This window comes from Aspergillus luchuensis, chromosome 1 (assembly GCF_016861625.1).
Source record: "Aspergillus luchuensis IFO 4308 DNA, chromosome 1, nearly complete sequence".
NCBI classification, from domain to species: Eukaryota; Fungi; Ascomycota; class Eurotiomycetes; order Eurotiales; family Aspergillaceae; genus Aspergillus; species Aspergillus luchuensis.
Window position 1 is genome coordinate 2,458,555 of NC_054849.1, and position 16,191 is coordinate 2,474,745.

General features: G+C 49.7%; 5 protein-coding genes across 5 annotated transcripts; 2 read left to right on the top strand and 3 right to left on the bottom strand.

Annotated features, from left to right (window-relative positions):
* Window positions 1-189: 189 nt before the first annotated feature.
* Window positions 190-2,769, top strand: AKAW2_10850S (putative C6 transcription factor; the record flags this gene model as incomplete). Its single annotated transcript, XM_041691768.1, has 4 exons — window positions 190-1,070; window positions 1,130-1,389; window positions 1,439-1,664; window positions 1,713-2,769. 4 exons carry the CDS (start codon window positions 190-192, stop codon window positions 2,767-2,769), a joined length of 2,424 nt encoding a protein of 807 aa, XP_041537570.1.
* A 240-nt stretch (window positions 2,770-3,009) lies between these two features.
* AKAW2_10851A (fumarylacetoacetate hydrolase family protein) lies at window positions 3,010-4,414 on the bottom strand (the record flags this gene model as incomplete). The annotated part of the gene is made up of 3 exons (XM_041691779.1): window positions 3,010-3,554; window positions 3,635-3,979; window positions 4,057-4,414. 3 exons carry the CDS (start codon window positions 4,412-4,414, stop codon window positions 3,010-3,012), a joined length of 1,248 nt encoding a protein of 415 aa, XP_041537571.1.
* A 3,108-nt stretch (window positions 4,415-7,522) lies between these two features.
* xanC (transcription factor xanC) lies at window positions 7,523-8,569 on the bottom strand (the record flags this gene model as incomplete). The annotated part of the gene is made up of 3 exons (XM_041691790.1): window positions 7,523-7,836; window positions 7,896-8,393; window positions 8,449-8,569. The coding sequence occupies 3 exons, from the start codon at window positions 8,567-8,569 to the stop codon at window positions 7,523-7,525; spliced, it is 933 nt and encodes a 310-aa protein (XP_041537572.1).
* Window positions 8,570-11,085: 2,516 nt separating this feature from the next.
* Window positions 11,086-11,404, top strand: AKAW2_10853S (uncharacterized protein; the record flags this gene model as incomplete). The annotated part of the gene is made up of 3 exons (XM_041691801.1): window positions 11,086-11,138; window positions 11,189-11,214; window positions 11,295-11,404. The coding sequence occupies 3 exons, from the start codon at window positions 11,086-11,088 to the stop codon at window positions 11,402-11,404; spliced, it is 189 nt and encodes a 62-aa protein (XP_041537573.1).
* A 2,692-nt stretch (window positions 11,405-14,096) lies between these two features.
* AKAW2_10854A (putative cytochrome P450) lies at window positions 14,097-15,562 on the bottom strand (the record flags this gene model as incomplete). The annotated part of the gene is made up of 2 exons (XM_041691812.1): window positions 14,097-15,391; window positions 15,454-15,562. 2 exons carry the CDS (start codon window positions 15,560-15,562, stop codon window positions 14,097-14,099), a joined length of 1,404 nt encoding a protein of 467 aa, XP_041537574.1.
* Between the last annotated feature and the right edge of the window lie 629 nt (window positions 15,563-16,191).

Below are 16,191 nucleotides of genomic sequence, written 5' to 3' on the forward strand. Positions count from 1 at the left end.
CTATCGATGTGAACCCTGCAACCTACAACGACTGCCACCGCCGCATTCTTTTCTCCCGCTCGACTCCGCTACGTTCATGTGGGAAAGCATCAGTATATCAGCAACACGCACTCATTCATCTAGCCGAATCGCCGATCATATCTCAGACCGAGTCTCTCTTTTATCAGTTTTATTTCACATAGCCTTGCAATGACGTCCCCATACCAGCCGTCCGTGTCGTACTCGCCGTCCGTAGCGGGCCCCGACATGACGGCTTCAGGTCCTTCGACTGCCTCATCCAGACCAGTTTCCGACCTGCCCCAATCTCAGGTTGACGCAATCATCCGAACGAAGCGAAAGGCTCGCGAACCTAAAGCCTGTTACCCGTGTCACGCCCGCAAAGTTAAGTGCGATCGAAACCTACCTTGCGACGGTTGTGTCAAACGCGATCATGCCGATCTTTGTTCATACGAGCGTCCTTCGAAAAAGCGCGTCATGACCGGCTCGCTTCCGCAATCCTATCCCGACGGCCCTATCCCTGGTAGCCAGCCTACGAGCGCAGAGAATCTCGGGTACGCGCCCGAGCCTCCCGTGCGTCTAAAGCAAGAACCGGGTGTGAGCCGGCCAAGTATAACAGCAGCCGGCGGCCGTGTGTCGATTGCGCGCGAGGAATGGGACAATGTTCGCACGAGATTGAAGGAGATGGAGCAAACCATCAATAACCTCCGGGTGGGTCTGGAAAAGGCCGAGGAAGGGCCGGCTTCGACGCTGGAGACGAGCAGCGTGCGGAGTGGGGATGCGAGTAACAGATCCAAGGGTGCCTCCCCGGAACGAGAGGGCATCCATGCGCCGAATACGTTTGGTGAAGGCACTGTACACCTGGGATCTAGGTCTGTTTTGGCCTACATCCTGAACAATAAGTCGGGGTCGGATCAGCTTCAAGCGCTCCTTGAGGGTGGGATTCTGCCGAAGCTGGGTCTGGATAACGAGTCTGCGACGTATCCGTTTGTTGACCTATGGTCATCGGATATGTCATCCTTTGATATAAGCGCCGTTTGCAGTGCACTGCCGAGTGACCAACAGTGCAAAGAGTTAGTCTTCACCGACAGCTGATTTGGTAGTGTTGTGGAGTTAACGAAGGTCGCTATAGGTTTTTCTACTACTACCGGGACATAGCAGGCGCCATCTACCCGGTGCTGGAAGATGTCCCACAGTTCGAAATGAATCTCGATCTTATGCTTCGGAATAGAGCTGCCATGGGTGGTATGTATCGGGCGGATGCCGATCAAGCCCAGAAACCTTTTGGTGTTACTATTGCATATATGGGATTGCTATTTGCCGTTCTTGCTTCCGGCTGCCAATCCTCGGATTTGCCAGGAAAGGAAAGAGAGCTTACATCTCAAGTATACGGTAAGTTCTGTCTGCTTTGTGGTATAATGCAAGTGCTGATCTATTGCAGTATGCTGCTCCTACCAGTGTCTTCGAATGACCAACTTCCTATCCCAGCCCACAATAGACGCCATGCAGACGCTGCTTGTGATTGGGAACGTACTATCGTACAACATGAACCCCGGGATATCGTATGTTCTCCTTGGTATGACCCTTCGAATGGGGCTGGCGCTCGGCTTGCATGTGGAGTCTGGTCATTTCACCGCAGCTGAGCGATATCGTAGACGCCACGTGTGGTAAGTTTCTCGACTGCATTAGGATGAACAGCGGCTAACAAACTCTAGGTGGTCCATGGCATGGCAAGATAGTCACTTCTCCCTTTCCTATGATCGGCCGTCCACGACAGCCGTCAGCCAGCCAGAAATTGCCTACAAGGATGACCGGAAGCCCGGCGAGCTCTCATATTTCGAGACACTGTGTCGGATCATATCACTAGCGCTGGAGGTGGTCCGCAGCCGGATGCTGAGCCCGCACTCACAACTAAGCTACAAAACGATCCAAACCTACAAAGAACGGATCCAACAAATCATGATAGAGGCCAAGCCACATCTTCGAGACCGCAAATACTGCCTTTCAGCAACCGAACATCTCGAACGGGTCGTCCTCAAGCTGCACTCATCTTACTTTTCTTCTGAGCTCTGCCGGCCAGCGCTCAAAGCAAACGCCGACATCAGTGACCCCGCCTTATCCAACATGCGCACCGACTGCGTGAGCAACCTGATGACCACTGTGGAAGCCTATGTTGAAATGCACACCGTCAGTTCCCACGCCTCACGGTCATGGATTGCCCTGCAACGCGCCATTAGCTCGATTTTCCTGCTGGCAGTCACAGAGGAAGTCAAGGGCCACTCCCGGTTCTGGACCCTCCTACAACAACTCAAGATGATCATCGCCGAACGAGCCAACATCGAGGGCGACTACGGAGCCGCCACAGAAGCCGCCGCGGTCCCACCAGTCGACAGCAGCGCCCGCCTCGGTGCAGCCACAAGACCCCCAAGCACCACAGCGCCCAGCCCTGCGGGTCTGAACTCAGCATCTCCAGCCTCCGCCGCTGTGGCCGTCGACACGCAGACTCAGTGGGCCAAGCCCTTAACAAAGACGCTACGTGCGTTAGAGAAATTGGAAGGCGCATTCAATGCCCAGGCGGCTCGTGCCAGTCAAGCAGGATCACCGAATTACCTCAACCCGGGCATGGGCGTTCCGCCTGTGTCGGCCAGCATGACACCGAGTCTCGGATCCTTGCCGCCGCCCACGCCAGAGAGTTCTACCAGCGGCGAGTGGACGATACCTAATATTCTTGACAGAGCGCAGGAGTACATCCACCCGCCGCTCTGGAGCTGAGGGATGCCAATATAGGCTGTACATTTGTTTAATTATTTAGGCGTCTGATATATGCATCGGTATAGGGGATTGGTTGGCTGGGATGGCACGGCCGGCGCATGAAAATGGGACATGTATTGACTTTTATCTAGTTCCTAGTATCATATATTTATATCTACTCATCATCCACAACCTTTACTTCAATTCAACCTTTCAACAGTCTACATACGTAATATCACATACAGTGCAACAAAAGAACACTCAATCCCTCGCAGTCAATATCTGCCCCACACACTCCCCAAACCCAACCCCCTCCCCAGCCCAAGCCGTCAACCTCACCACATCCCCATCGACAAGATACCCCCTCTCCTCCCCATCACCTCCTTCCAACTTCACCCTCTTCTTCCCCCCCTCCGTCACCTCCAGAAGACACCCATATGACCCCTCCTCCTCCCCACTCACCGTCCCTGTGCCCAAAATATCCCCCGTGCGCAAATCACACCCCGTACTCGCCAAATGCGCACACATCTGTCTGATACTCCAGAAGAGGTCCTTCGCATTACCCCGCCCCAGCACAGTACTACTACCACCACTACCGGCTTCCAGCTCCGTCACAACACTGATATCGTAGTTAAACTCCCCCGGATCCTGCAAATGCGCCGGGAGGGAAACTCTCGGCTCCGGACCGGGCGTCTTAAACGGCTGCAGTGCATCCAACGTGACGATCCAGGGGGAGATTGTAGTCGCGAAGTTCTTCCCGTTCAGTGGGCCGAGTGGGATCATCTCGAGGCCTTGGATATCGCGTGCTTATTCCCACCGGCTTGTTAGTACTGTCTTTGTTTTTATAAAGTGAAATAAAGTAAGAGGAGGGCTGGGGTATACTCACCACTCCAATCATTCAACACCACTAATCCAAAGATATGCTCTTCCGCATCCTGGGCTTTGAGGCCCTGTCCCCGAGGGAGAGGGTTTCCGATGATGATTCCCAGTTCGAGCTCGTAGTCAAGTGCGCGACATGGCCCGAAGATGACTTTCTTTGTCTGTGGGAATGAGGGATCGGTTCGATCGTAGAAGTGCCCTGATGGTCTGGTGACGGGAGTGCCGGAGACGGAGATGGTGCTGGCGCGGCCGGCGTAGCCTATGGGGAAGTGGAAGAATGCCGGGGGTGGGGCCGGGTGGTTCAGAATGATTTGCCCCGCGTGTTGGTTGTGGGGGAGGCTGGCGCTGTAGTCTATTTATGGTGGGGACTTGTTAGTGGTGGTGGTGGTGACTTTTGGAGGGTAATTGAGGGGATGGGAGGTTATGTACCGGTGAAAGAAGGTATAGAGACGGGGAGATGCATGGTTACGGTGGTGATGTCCGCAGTGCTGGATTCCGGGAGGGAGGAGGTAGAGGAGGTTTGAAGGATGGATTGTAGGACATGGCGGACTTGGGTTTGGGTGCTACGGGGCAGGGCGGCGAAGGGGTTAAGGGTGGTGTTGGAGAAGATGTTCTCGGGGAGAGATGGGATGGAGGAGAAGAGGCCGGCGGATTGGAGGTCGGAGAGGAAGATGACGGTGTTGTGGAGGCGGGTTGCGCATTGCGGGGTGGGATGGGAGGGTGAGGAGGCGATGCCGTAGGGAAGGTTGTGGATGGAGAAGTGGTCAGAGTAGGAGGGAGAGGTCATTTTGGTTGTATTGTCTCTTGTATGCTGTCTGAGGAGTGAGTATGCTTGCTTTGATCTTTGGATATCTCGTATACGGAATAGTAGGATGTTTTATAGTTCGTAAATGCGGAGATTGGCCCGTCGGATGAATGCAGTTCGCGCCCACATCCCGATGGTTGAAGTTATCCGCCAGATTTATCCGAGGATATACTGGGATGAGGGTTTCGCTGTCTATGACTTTCTGGGTACGGATGTAGGGTTTGGTAATGATAGGCCAGATGTTGACGAGTTGCCATGGGAGGTAATATGAGAGTAGCAATGTCTTATTCTCTGCATAGTAAGCTGCCTCATACCATTTGAGGGTTATGGCTAGGATGTACTCTTAGAGCAAATATTGATTTGTTGATATGTTCGGCTCTGTAGCAGATGATTTTATTAGCAGAGAATTGGTACGGGGTATCATGATGAAAGGATACGCAGAGAAAGAGAGCCACTGGCCTTATGTGGAGAACTGCTATAGCTCTCCGCGCTATTATCAATGAAACCTGCCAAGCCTGTCAGGCATACGACCCACAACCCTAACCAGATTCGATTGCTAATGGCCATTGCCTGTCATTTGATATCCCGATTATAGAGTAGTACTAAAGAAGTTCATTAGAGCTCTTCCTCATCCGAGTATCGCAATAAGTGGTGATGCCCAGAATACTGGGCAGGCCAATGACTTGCGCTGGTAAAGTGTATGTGCCGTCTTACATGCTGCCAATACTCCAGATTACGAGTGCCACGTAGATAGATCATTATTACTAGCTAGCTAGGGTAGCTAGCCATACATGGATGAGCATCCACAGATACTTGATACCTATCCTGCTTACCTTTGTGAGGGGGACTTTAGACCTCCCAGTGAATGTGTGGGAGAGATTTTCATGACAATGGTAAAGAGGGACTGGGAAGGAATGGTTTTTATGTATGTTAAATTCGGGATTATTCTCCTGAAGATCTTGAGGAGAGATCGCGTAGGCAACGATGTCAGGCGCTCGCTAGCTGGGAAGACATGATATGAGAATGATAAATCAGGATCCTGAATGCTCCATTCAAATTATCAAAATCAATCCGTCCTTGAATTGTACCTCTGCGTTGGAAATATCTGAAGTTTTATTTCATTGATATTTTTGATTTCTATTATCTTTTTTTGCACTGACAGTATTGGGATTATCGAAGACCCAATTAGAAGCTTCCAATGAACGCGTCGATGAACAGGACTTCATGAAGAGACAGTTGTATCTCACCACAGCCATAGCACCTGCGAATGAAGCTGTAGAATATACTAGCGACCCCCTTCCCTTTCCACCCACGCCTCATAATGATGGCCTGCATACATTTATTTTCATATGCTACTTGATTTGGCGCCCTTCATGAAGGCTGGTCAAAGAAGTTAAGATCGCTTCAATGACGTGTCTACGATTGACTTCCAGAACTTGGACACGCCGACATTAGCCGAAGTCCATTCAAAGACTGAACTACTAAGAGTGACTACTAACAAGATGTGCACAAAACGGGGTTGTACTGTTATATGCCCATTAAACTCATAGTGCCCACATAGCCAGTGCTAATATCCATCACTAGTCAGAGGCTCACTCAACAGCGATCTTCGAAAGCATATATTTATTATTACGTGCTTTTATTACTCCGCCTATCACAAATTTGCGATGCATCAGGCGGTCCTGCAAGTGCTGCTTTGAATGAAATCTACGCGCATGGTCAGATGTCTTGCCTAAACAGCTCTGCTGGAATCCCAATATATCATATCATTTTATCATCAACACAAAACAACACATCAAGTTCTTCACATTCGGAAGTAATAATAGCAATGTAAAACGCAATCCAGCTCAACTACACCAGCGAGTAACATACTTACTTACACCCTATGTAGCAAACAACACACACGTAAGTAGGCAACTACCAGCATACAGGCAGGTCAGTACCCTTGCTCCGGCTACATATGCATACATATCATGCACAATCGAAGTAAGAGCTAATTATGTGTAGGTGCTCCTGTATGTAAATGCAAACCTACCTGACCGCCACCGGTACATACATGAACTCCGTGCATTAGTCCAGTCCAATCTGCGAGAATTAACATGTAATCCGATCGCAACAACTGAGACACTCGGAAAAGAAGGGAGACAAACTACATAGTACTGATTACTATCAAGATCGGCGTGGGTAATGTACCATATTGTTACAATACATGCTCTAGCTCCATTTTCCCACGCGAAAGCTTCGAGAACAGAGCACGACAGTTGCGGCTGTCACAGCGGACGGTGGATTGAATTGTTATCGACGTGCTGGGTTTGAGACCGGCAGGACGGGATTGAAATGATTTGTGGCGCAGTTGGGGCTGGAAGTAGGTGCGAAGAACCGCGGGGTGTGAGAATGATGAGGAGTGAGGGTTGAGTCCTTGAAGCATTGGGGTTAAGGTGGTGATTTACCTAATAAACGAGCCGGTTATGCAGGAAAATAAGTACCTACGTATCTCGGGCTTTTATCAATGCCTAACACTCTGTTATACACTAATATGGCATGATGTATGTGCTATTGTGGAGTTTGTTGGTATCTTTGGCTGTTGATTGTGGTTGTGGTGTGCAAGAAATGTCTCAGGGAAGATGGCATTCTTCAGTAATGGACACTACGGCCAAGGGTAGGTAGGTCGATGGGGAAAATAAAAAGAAAAAAAAAGGGGGAAAGAACACTTGGCCAGTGTGGGACCATATTTAGCTATTCTTCAGCTGCAATGGATGCTCGGGAATATAATTCATTGGCGCCTACAAGGTGAAAAGTTTCCTATCGGGCTATTGTGGTAGACTGAGAGCATAATTGCTTCTTTATTTCAGATCAATGCAGCGGGCGCTAAACTCCGACTGCCGCATATGGGCAAACATATCCACGCCCTGAACTTGTGGATACCATGCCATGGGTCTGACCTTGATACCAGGTAAATCAGGAAATTGCTTGGATGCAATGAGAGAAGAAATAATCGAAATCGCTAGGTATCCGATGTGGTCTTGTGTGCCATCTATTCTTCGATGCAGGCAATGGGACATCCATATAGTATTATATATATCAGGCAACTCAAAGCATCATCAGCTGCAGATTATCTCCAGACTGCATTTGGTGTATTGGACAAATAGTGGGTGCCGACGTTCCCGAGCTGATCCAATCACCTGAAGTCATTAGGCCCTGGCATTGACATTGCGAATCATGCATACCCAGTGGACTCGAGGACGCGGGCAATTCGACTGCGCTGCCGCCAGGTGGCGATGACTGGGATGTTGGGAGGGGTGCTGGAAGACCCGGCGGATAGTTATTAGGTGAAAGTACAATAATCGCCTTGGGACGTGATGAGCCAGAATTTATGGCTTGCATAATATGGGGAAGGGACGCTTCTGAGGAGCAGTCAGTATCAGATCATTCCAATTATACTTCAGCGACAGATTCCGCGTACCTGTTGCTATGTAATAAAAGGAGGATCCTGGGTACTGAGCTGTACCATTCCACTGTTCAGTGAGAGGAAGGTTGGAGTCCAACGAGGGATAAATGTTGTTCATGTTCTGTAGTTCAGGAGTGATAGGATTCGAGCGAGGATAGTAGGCACTGTTTCTCAGGGCGGATGAGGGGGAGGTGGCCTCGAGGTCATTCGGAGTATCGTATACGGAGGGGAAGGATGGCTGAGAAGATAGGACGGGTATCGAGCCCAGAGCGCTATTGCAGGATGAACAGACGACTCTTGATTGTGGGAAGTACGTGGAGCCCAAAGTCGACGAGGCATCCTGAATGGGAGATGAGGGATGTCCTTCAGTGTCGAATATTGGCGGCATTCGATCGACAGGTGACGGCGTAAGTGTGCTGGGATGGTCCCAACCGTTTAAGCTGGCTGCTGCTCGCAGCTCACTGGCAATAACGCGTTCTTGGAGCTTGGCAATGCGATCTCGGATCTTGCGCCCTGCTAACTATTAACTGACTTCTATTTGAATCTATCATAAGTAGAAATCACTCACGATGGTTTCGTTGTGAGAGCCGATTCTGTAATCTTCTCCTCTCGATAGGGTCCTGCTTCTGCCCTGGGGCATCGTTGGAATTTCTGTCTTCTTTTGACGGTGGCCGCATCTTCGTGGACATTATGTGAGCCGTGTTGGGAATCGTTCAATAGGGCCCGATGTATCAGTATTAGGTTTATGTCACGCTGATAATGGGAAATATCATAAAAAATATAGGTTTCGCGCCCCAAGTCCTGGGAAAAGCGTCTCTGGTAGCGCAGCTCGGAAATAGTCTGTATCTAAAAGTGTCGTTAAGCGTGTGCCGCTCTCCTGGTAATATGGAATATTGCTACCTTCGCTTACAGAAAATCTTACACGCATTCAGTTCAGCGTGTAGGCTCAATAGATCTGGCGCTCGGAGCTTGTAGAGCATTCATATGTCGGTTGTGATTGGTTATGTCATCCGGATTTACGAGGTTTCGCAATGAGTGCAACATAATCCCGGGCAAGGCCAAGGAAAGAGGAGGCGCCGAAGGAAGTATTTGAATCCCCACCGCAGCAGGTTACTCGGCCACTTCACTATGTCCGTCGGTTCATGCTTTTCAAGCGTCTGGGTTGGACTGGCCTACTTCCCATCCGGCTTGCTGGTACTTGGCCCGTGGTTTTCTTGACCACGTTCCGCTACCAAGTCTGCAGCCTTGATCCATGTCCCACATCCTTCTTTGGTAGTAGATGTGCCCGGGAAGCAATAAAACATGGCTTTGAGGCGCGAGCAAGGCTTTTTGTGGCGCTGCTGATCATCGGGGTTAGGTCAAACAATGATCAATAAAAGGCTCTTATCCAACATGGAATTTGTCGGACAATAGAGATCGGTCCAGATCAGCCTACTGAGACCCCTCATCTCATTCGTCGCACGTACACCCCATGGCGCAACCCCCACTCATATGGGCTTCGGGCCAAGGCAGTAATTTGAGACAGTTTGACGGCCTTGCCAGCCGTGATGCACGGATACGCACGGTTGACCAGACCAGCTAAAGCGCCTGATAATATACTGTAAGCGAGCTATGCGGCAGAGGAGAGCGCGAACTGGCTGGCTCTGATGATATAAGCCTGAATACCTATAGCTACTATCCTGGGGAATCCTTGCAGAGCTTCTCTCGATGGGGCGTCTGTGGCCTCCAGAGCACGTAACATTGCGACGCGAGTAATTGGAGCAAATGTTACTCTTGAAACATTACGTATCGCAGGACTTAGCTAAATCAGGCGGCAGACATCAGCCAACATGATAAAGAGGAGGTATTTTATACATAGCATGGATGGTAGGGGATACTTTCAAGTACTGAATGTTGTCGGATTTGGTTTTCGGTTGCTCCAGAGAAATCAGTAGTGTACACAACTGGGAGGCAATTCTCAGACCACCAGTTAGGCGGCAAAATCCAGTCCCCCGTCAGTATGAAGCGCTATAGAGTGCGGAGTATCCTTATCTCACGTTTGGGCAATCATACCTGCCTGGTTCAGTTACCAACCCGAAATAGTAAACAGTGTACGCCATCAGGGATCTGGCCAACCAGAAAAGTTCCCGATGAACTCCATAATGCCAGATTATCATAGCGCTAATAGAGGTATGCCTTGCTAGCTGTGATCTCCGCAAAGGGCAAGAATAATGGCGGCAGGCGCTCAGTGAGTGGGTGGGCTCTGAAACTTGGTGCGCGGCGAGAGGACTGAGCTGCCGTCAGTTTTGGAATGTCGCTAGGATTCCATAGCAGAAGGACCAATCAGCCTAATTACGTGTAGGCGAGCTTATGGAAGACCAATCATGATCCCAGAGGAACAATTTGGCCGATGGCGTGGTATTGAGTCGGTTAATGTGGAATGAAAGGTCAGGGCAGTTCGTATTCAGACCGAAATCTGGACGCCGGTGGGCTGAGCATTTCTGCCAGATGATCCAGCCATTGTGCGACCACACAAGATCGGGGTGGGTCGAAAGGCGTGGAGTCAGTTAGGGAATTGGATTTGGCAATAGAAACCTGCGTGTTATGAAGAGGCCTTGAAACAAAACAGGAGATAGAGAATACAGCAGGAAAGGGATCAAAAATTGGAAAGAGGAAAGTTGGAGACAGGGGATCCCGTGACAGAGCAACAACAGTCACGAGCAGCTCCCCTGCGAGCTCGATTTCATTTCTCTGCCGCTTTGCTCAACAGCAACTTTACAAGACTGGCTTTCCTGCCAGCTCTACCAGTTTTAATTTTCTCATGGTCTTCAGTTGGACCAATTAGCCCCTCCTGACGGTTTTCTCGTCGAAATCGAGGACCTGCTCGTAAGATCCTGCAGGAAGATCAATAACAGTTGACTAGAAAAAGACACTGGCCGATGTGATCGATCAGAGGAGCTACTTGTGTCTAAAGTCTCCCTTTGTCTACTGTAACACACCTGAATCCGTGTCCAAGTCTCCAGGTTATGCCTTCACGGTATTCTGATCTGTCCATCCGCCCCCCTCCGACTCCAGTACGCCTAGCTCATTCATTCGTCCACGATTGTCCACATCCGAGCCATGCTACTGCTCTTTGGTTGGATAGCATGACTGATTGCGTTGCTCTAGGACTATCTCTTAACGCGGTTTGCAGTCCCGTGCGCAACTGCCTCACCTGATTTCACCTATGAATACGTTTCGTGGCATTCGCTTGGAGATACCTTACACTCCGTACTGCTTGTAAGGACACTATCCAAGAGGCTCTTGACAACATCTATTAAGACCAATAGGTTTATGAAAAGTCAGAAAGCTAAATGTACGCCCAATTTAACTGGCGCGCACTCTAGCACTTCCCGTTCATTCCAACTAACATCTAGAATTATTGCTCCATTGCAGGTGACAGTAACATAATGTATGGACTGTGCTTTCGGCCTGCTGCTGAAAAGACCCATCTCGCGTTTACCAAACGGCAAAGGCGGCAGTCAAAGGGATGCGTCACGTTATGAGCGCATTACAATCAGGTCCAGCCTAACTTCCTGACCATCTCTAGGCAAGGCTTACATATACCCGCCTGATCACATGTCAGTCCTCCGTGAATACCGGCGCTTACTTGTTGGACAGAAGATCTGGGTGACAATTCCATGAAAACGGAGCGCATGATTGGAGTGGCTAGATGAAGAGGACCTTACAAATCTTTTGTTGGCTAGGGCCTTCTTTTGGCCTCGGAAACTGACCGCAGCCTACAGTACATGCATTCGTCTGAGCCATCAATAATTGACTAAACCGTTAACAGCTATTGGCTAATATCCTAGACGGGATGATGAATTCACAAAGCCAATCTGATTGGAAATGTGTCTGTCGTACTGCCTTGCAGGAATCATTGAATGCACATACGTCATTGTATCTCACTGACTATACAATGCTCATATTGGGGATTGGTAACAGCACTCCAAACCAAATGAGTTTCAGAGCCTTGAGCGATATATATCCCTTACATAAGTAGCTTCGGAGCTAAATAATATCTGATATGCTCTGCTAATCGAGGATATGCATGGAAGAGGATGAGCATACTAAGCTTGATTTATGGCCCGAAGATATCTGCACACGGACCGCGATAGTCTATGCTAACATCATGTCGGCTTAGTGAGTAACAGTACCATTAGTTAATTAACTATCTTACTCTAGTTATTTACTGACTAGTACTTTTCTCTCATTTCGATGGTGGTAACAGCTTGACCTGGCTATGTTATTCCATTTAGGGGATGCGGCATAGCGGAACTGACAAGATACAGGCACAGATGCTCCCCAATAAACGATCAGAAGGCTCGACTAGCTAACTCTATGTTCTTTGAACAGATATGACTCGACCCCACTATGAAGACTGACCATCATCAAGGGTCTGTTCTGATTTGCTGGCATTACCGTGGGAAGCCCTTGCTTTTTGCCCCCAGATGATGTACTGCCCTACTATGATGTCTCCCACCGGGGAGTCAAAATATACGACCTCCTTTATGACGAAAATTCGAATGAATCTCCTATATTGAAGTGGGTAAGTGAGCTGCCACTTTAAAAAATCGGTACAAAACGTGTTTCTAGTCGTCATACCGGCTCAAAGCGACCGGATGGGAGGCCTTGCACCATACAACAAAGCTTGCGTGTCCCTGTGAGATTCCATAAATCCGCATAGCTGATGTGTCTCACGTATAGACATACAGAATTGACCAAACTTAACTATCATCCAGCCTCGAAACCGCCAACGTCCATCAGAACTCTAAATCGAAGGGTGCGATTCAGCAACAAAACGTTCGAACATTTCCAACCCAGCCAGATGAGCCTGTTTCTGCAAGCGAATATGAAGCCCAGGTCATCATAACAACTCAATGAAAATGCATAGCTCCTGCAATAGTCAGGGATGAGCTCTGTAAGCTTTGTTGCAATCTATGAGTAACAGACTTGAGGTGGCGTTGGAACTAATATATATACTATGCGATCTAGAGCTTCCCTAACCCGCACAGCGTACGCCTCCCACTTACAACACAACAGCTCCTCAGCTCACGCGAACCTAAAAGCTTCCGGGATTCTCAACTTCCTCCCCTCCACCACCCTGCTGCAGTCATAGTCAGTGTGTCACCGACAGATCGGATATCAAGCGGAATAGTGATGCAATGATCACATAAGGTCCTAGTCTGTTTATTCGACCGGTGCGCGCACACACAAACATCCGGAGCCTTGAAAAGCTGTTAAACGTTACCAAGGAGCACTGCAGCAAACGGCTACTACTATACCCGTCGCCTTAAGGCTACAGTGGCGCGAACAGCTTTCTTCAAGATCTAGACTGCCACTGATCCCTGCGGTGTATCCGAGCCTCTTACGCGTAAAAGAGGACTAAGCGCAGCTGTAGTGTTCCCAGTGACGCTTAGCGCGTTAATAGCTTTTTTTGCCTATCTTCAATAGATGGTCTAGATCTATGTGGTGATCCTGGAGATAATCTCATTTCATGCATGGTCCGGGATCCCTTACCTCAGCCTATCTCACCCTTCTCTTCTTTAGAAAGACATTAGATGCCATGTATAGATGCTCATCTTACAACTGCATCTCCAGTTCCGAGTCTATGCAGTAGAGTAATAATACCCATGAGGGATAGATTGCGTAGACTGCCCTGGATACAGTGCATGTGTGTAAGGAGCCGTGACGGCCTTTCATGCAGGATGGACATCCTGCATTTTATGTTCGCTAATGTCTTTGCACTTATTGATCTGTTTCTTCATTTATTATATGCGTTCCTCAATCATATAAGCTGGAGAGCAATAAAGAAGCAACAAACAAGCCAGGTGGAATCTGCATATGGACAGACCAGATTATTACTCCGTCACGTGAGCTTCGACAAAGTAAAGGGCATATTGAAGGCAACTACGTGCTTCGAAAGGGGATATACATTGATGACAGTATTTCAGGAGTGACTGGGTAGAAATTGTATGGTTTAAAGTGCATATTATCTTAATATGTGTATATTTACTAGTCACCAAGACACGCAGTCACATTTATTAACCTCCTATTCTCACGGGTGGAAGCTAATTGAGTCAACAACATCAACCTCATAGATTACACATAATCACGCATTCTGGATATCATAGACAGACATATGAAGGAAGCAAAAACATGCAGAATAGTATATGTACCGAACAACAGCATAAAAGCTCAGCCCGCTCTCGGGCGCGGACCAGTAATGGCGAAGAAGTCCAGCGGTTTGACAGTGAACGCGCCATTGTAATTGTTACCCGCACCATCAGTGACATAGTCCTTGTCAGCGAGTTCGAACTCGACATCCTTGAGGATGCTGACGAGGGTGAAGTAAGACCATTCCCAGGCATATTTCTTTCCGATGCAAACACGCTTGCCGTTACCGAAGCCCTTCTTTACCGCGGAGGGTAGCTTTTCGTATGCTTCGCCCATCATGCGCTCTGGCTTGAATGCGTCGGGGTCTTCGAAGACGGCGGGGTCGCGGTTGACACCGTACAGGACTGCGATGAGAGCCTGTTTGCGCGGCACTTCGTACTCACCGCCGGCAAGTAGGACCGGGCCGTCCTGGTCTTGAATGGCTTCGCGGTTGAAGCCGGGGGCTGGAGCGGCAAGTCGCATGGTTTCTTGGGCGATGGCAAGGCAGTAAGGGAGGCGGGAGAGGTGCTCGTGTTCGATCTTCGCACCGGGGCCGCCGACAACAGCGTCAATCTCCTCCCGGGCGCGTTTAATCACATGTGGGTTCTTCATGAGGTAGTAAAGGCCGAAGGCGACGAGGTTAGGGGCTGTCGCGCTGCCGATGAAGACGTTGATGATTTCGTCGACGATTTGTTCGTCGTTTAGTCCTTCGCCGGTCTCGGGGTCCTTGCCCTCCATAAGAGCATACAGCATGTCCTTCTTGGCGGATGGGTGAGCGCGTCGGTATTCGACGCAACTGGCGGAGTAGTCGCGCAGAGTCTTGTTGTAAGCATTGAATTTGCGCTGGTAGAAAAGCCAGTTGACGAGTTTGAGTCGGGATGCTCGACGAACGGCCTCTGTAGTGGCATTCTCCATGGCTTTGATGAGAGACGGCTCTGGGCCTTCCAAGCAGTGTAGGCGCTGGTCGAAGAAGCAGAGCATGTTGGCCGCGTGGTTGAGGCGATCCAGGTCGTTGGTGACGCTGACGCGCTGGCGTGGGCCGGCGGTCCATTTCTTGATCAGATCTGTTGATACCTCCCGCATATCCGCGAAGACCTGGTCAACGGCCCCCGGTGTGAGCAGGGGCGCCATAATGCGATGAGCGACTCCCCACTGGCTCATTTCCTTTTCATTTATCTTTGCAGTGAACAAGCTGGAGTGTACTGCTTCGCGAATTTCAATGATGGGGCCGGTCACACATTTCTGAAAGCGGGTCTCATCGCAGATTTCCTCGAGAAGGGCGGCTCCCGTGATCAAGACGATGTCTACGCCTAGGATGGTGACTTTGCAGATGGGACCTGCGAAGCGAATCGGAATCACATCAGCCATGGAACTGTGTGAGAAACACGAGAAGACTTACGGTACTTGGCCGCGAGTTTGTTAAATGAGTTCCAAGGGTTCGCAGCATTCGCATCCTTCACGTTGCCGAGGAGGAACACCCCCGGGGGCTTGGGAATCGGTGACGGCATGGTTTGGAGGTTTGGGGAGACAAAGGGATTAGAAGCAGAAGAGCAGTCAGAGCCCAGGACAGCAGTCCTAGCTTATATAGTCTGAACCAACCATTCTCAACGCGAACGTGCGCCCCTGCAGCCTATATTCTCGCCCGTGCGACCTCCATCCAGGCGGTCGCTATTATGGATAGTCTGCACGAATGTGTGTGGCTGCAAATCTCATCTGAGCTGAATCTCGCCGAAGATCCCTCCGATAGTTGGCTGTCCGCGCCCTTGGGAGCTCCACCGTCGCAATTTCAGTGGCCCAGGCGTTCCATACGAGGAGCCGATCGCCGCACAGATCATGGTTCGTGGGGAACAGAGTGAGCTTCCTTGCTTGACGCGACGGCAGGAATGCCACTCACGGTGGACCAATTGTCAGCGGGACACTCGGAAAGTGAAAAAGTTAAAACTTGAAAAGGGGCTGGCGGTGTACTGTCTAAGGGCATCGTCCTTCTTGGAGAGCCAATGAAGTCAGTGGTTGATTATGAAAGAAGATTCAGTCGAGAAGCAGAAGGACGAAAAGTGTTCTTGGAACAACACTAAGATCGATCAATGAATGGATTTGTTTACTCGATTGTCTGGTGCCGTCCCGGTACCCGAGGAGC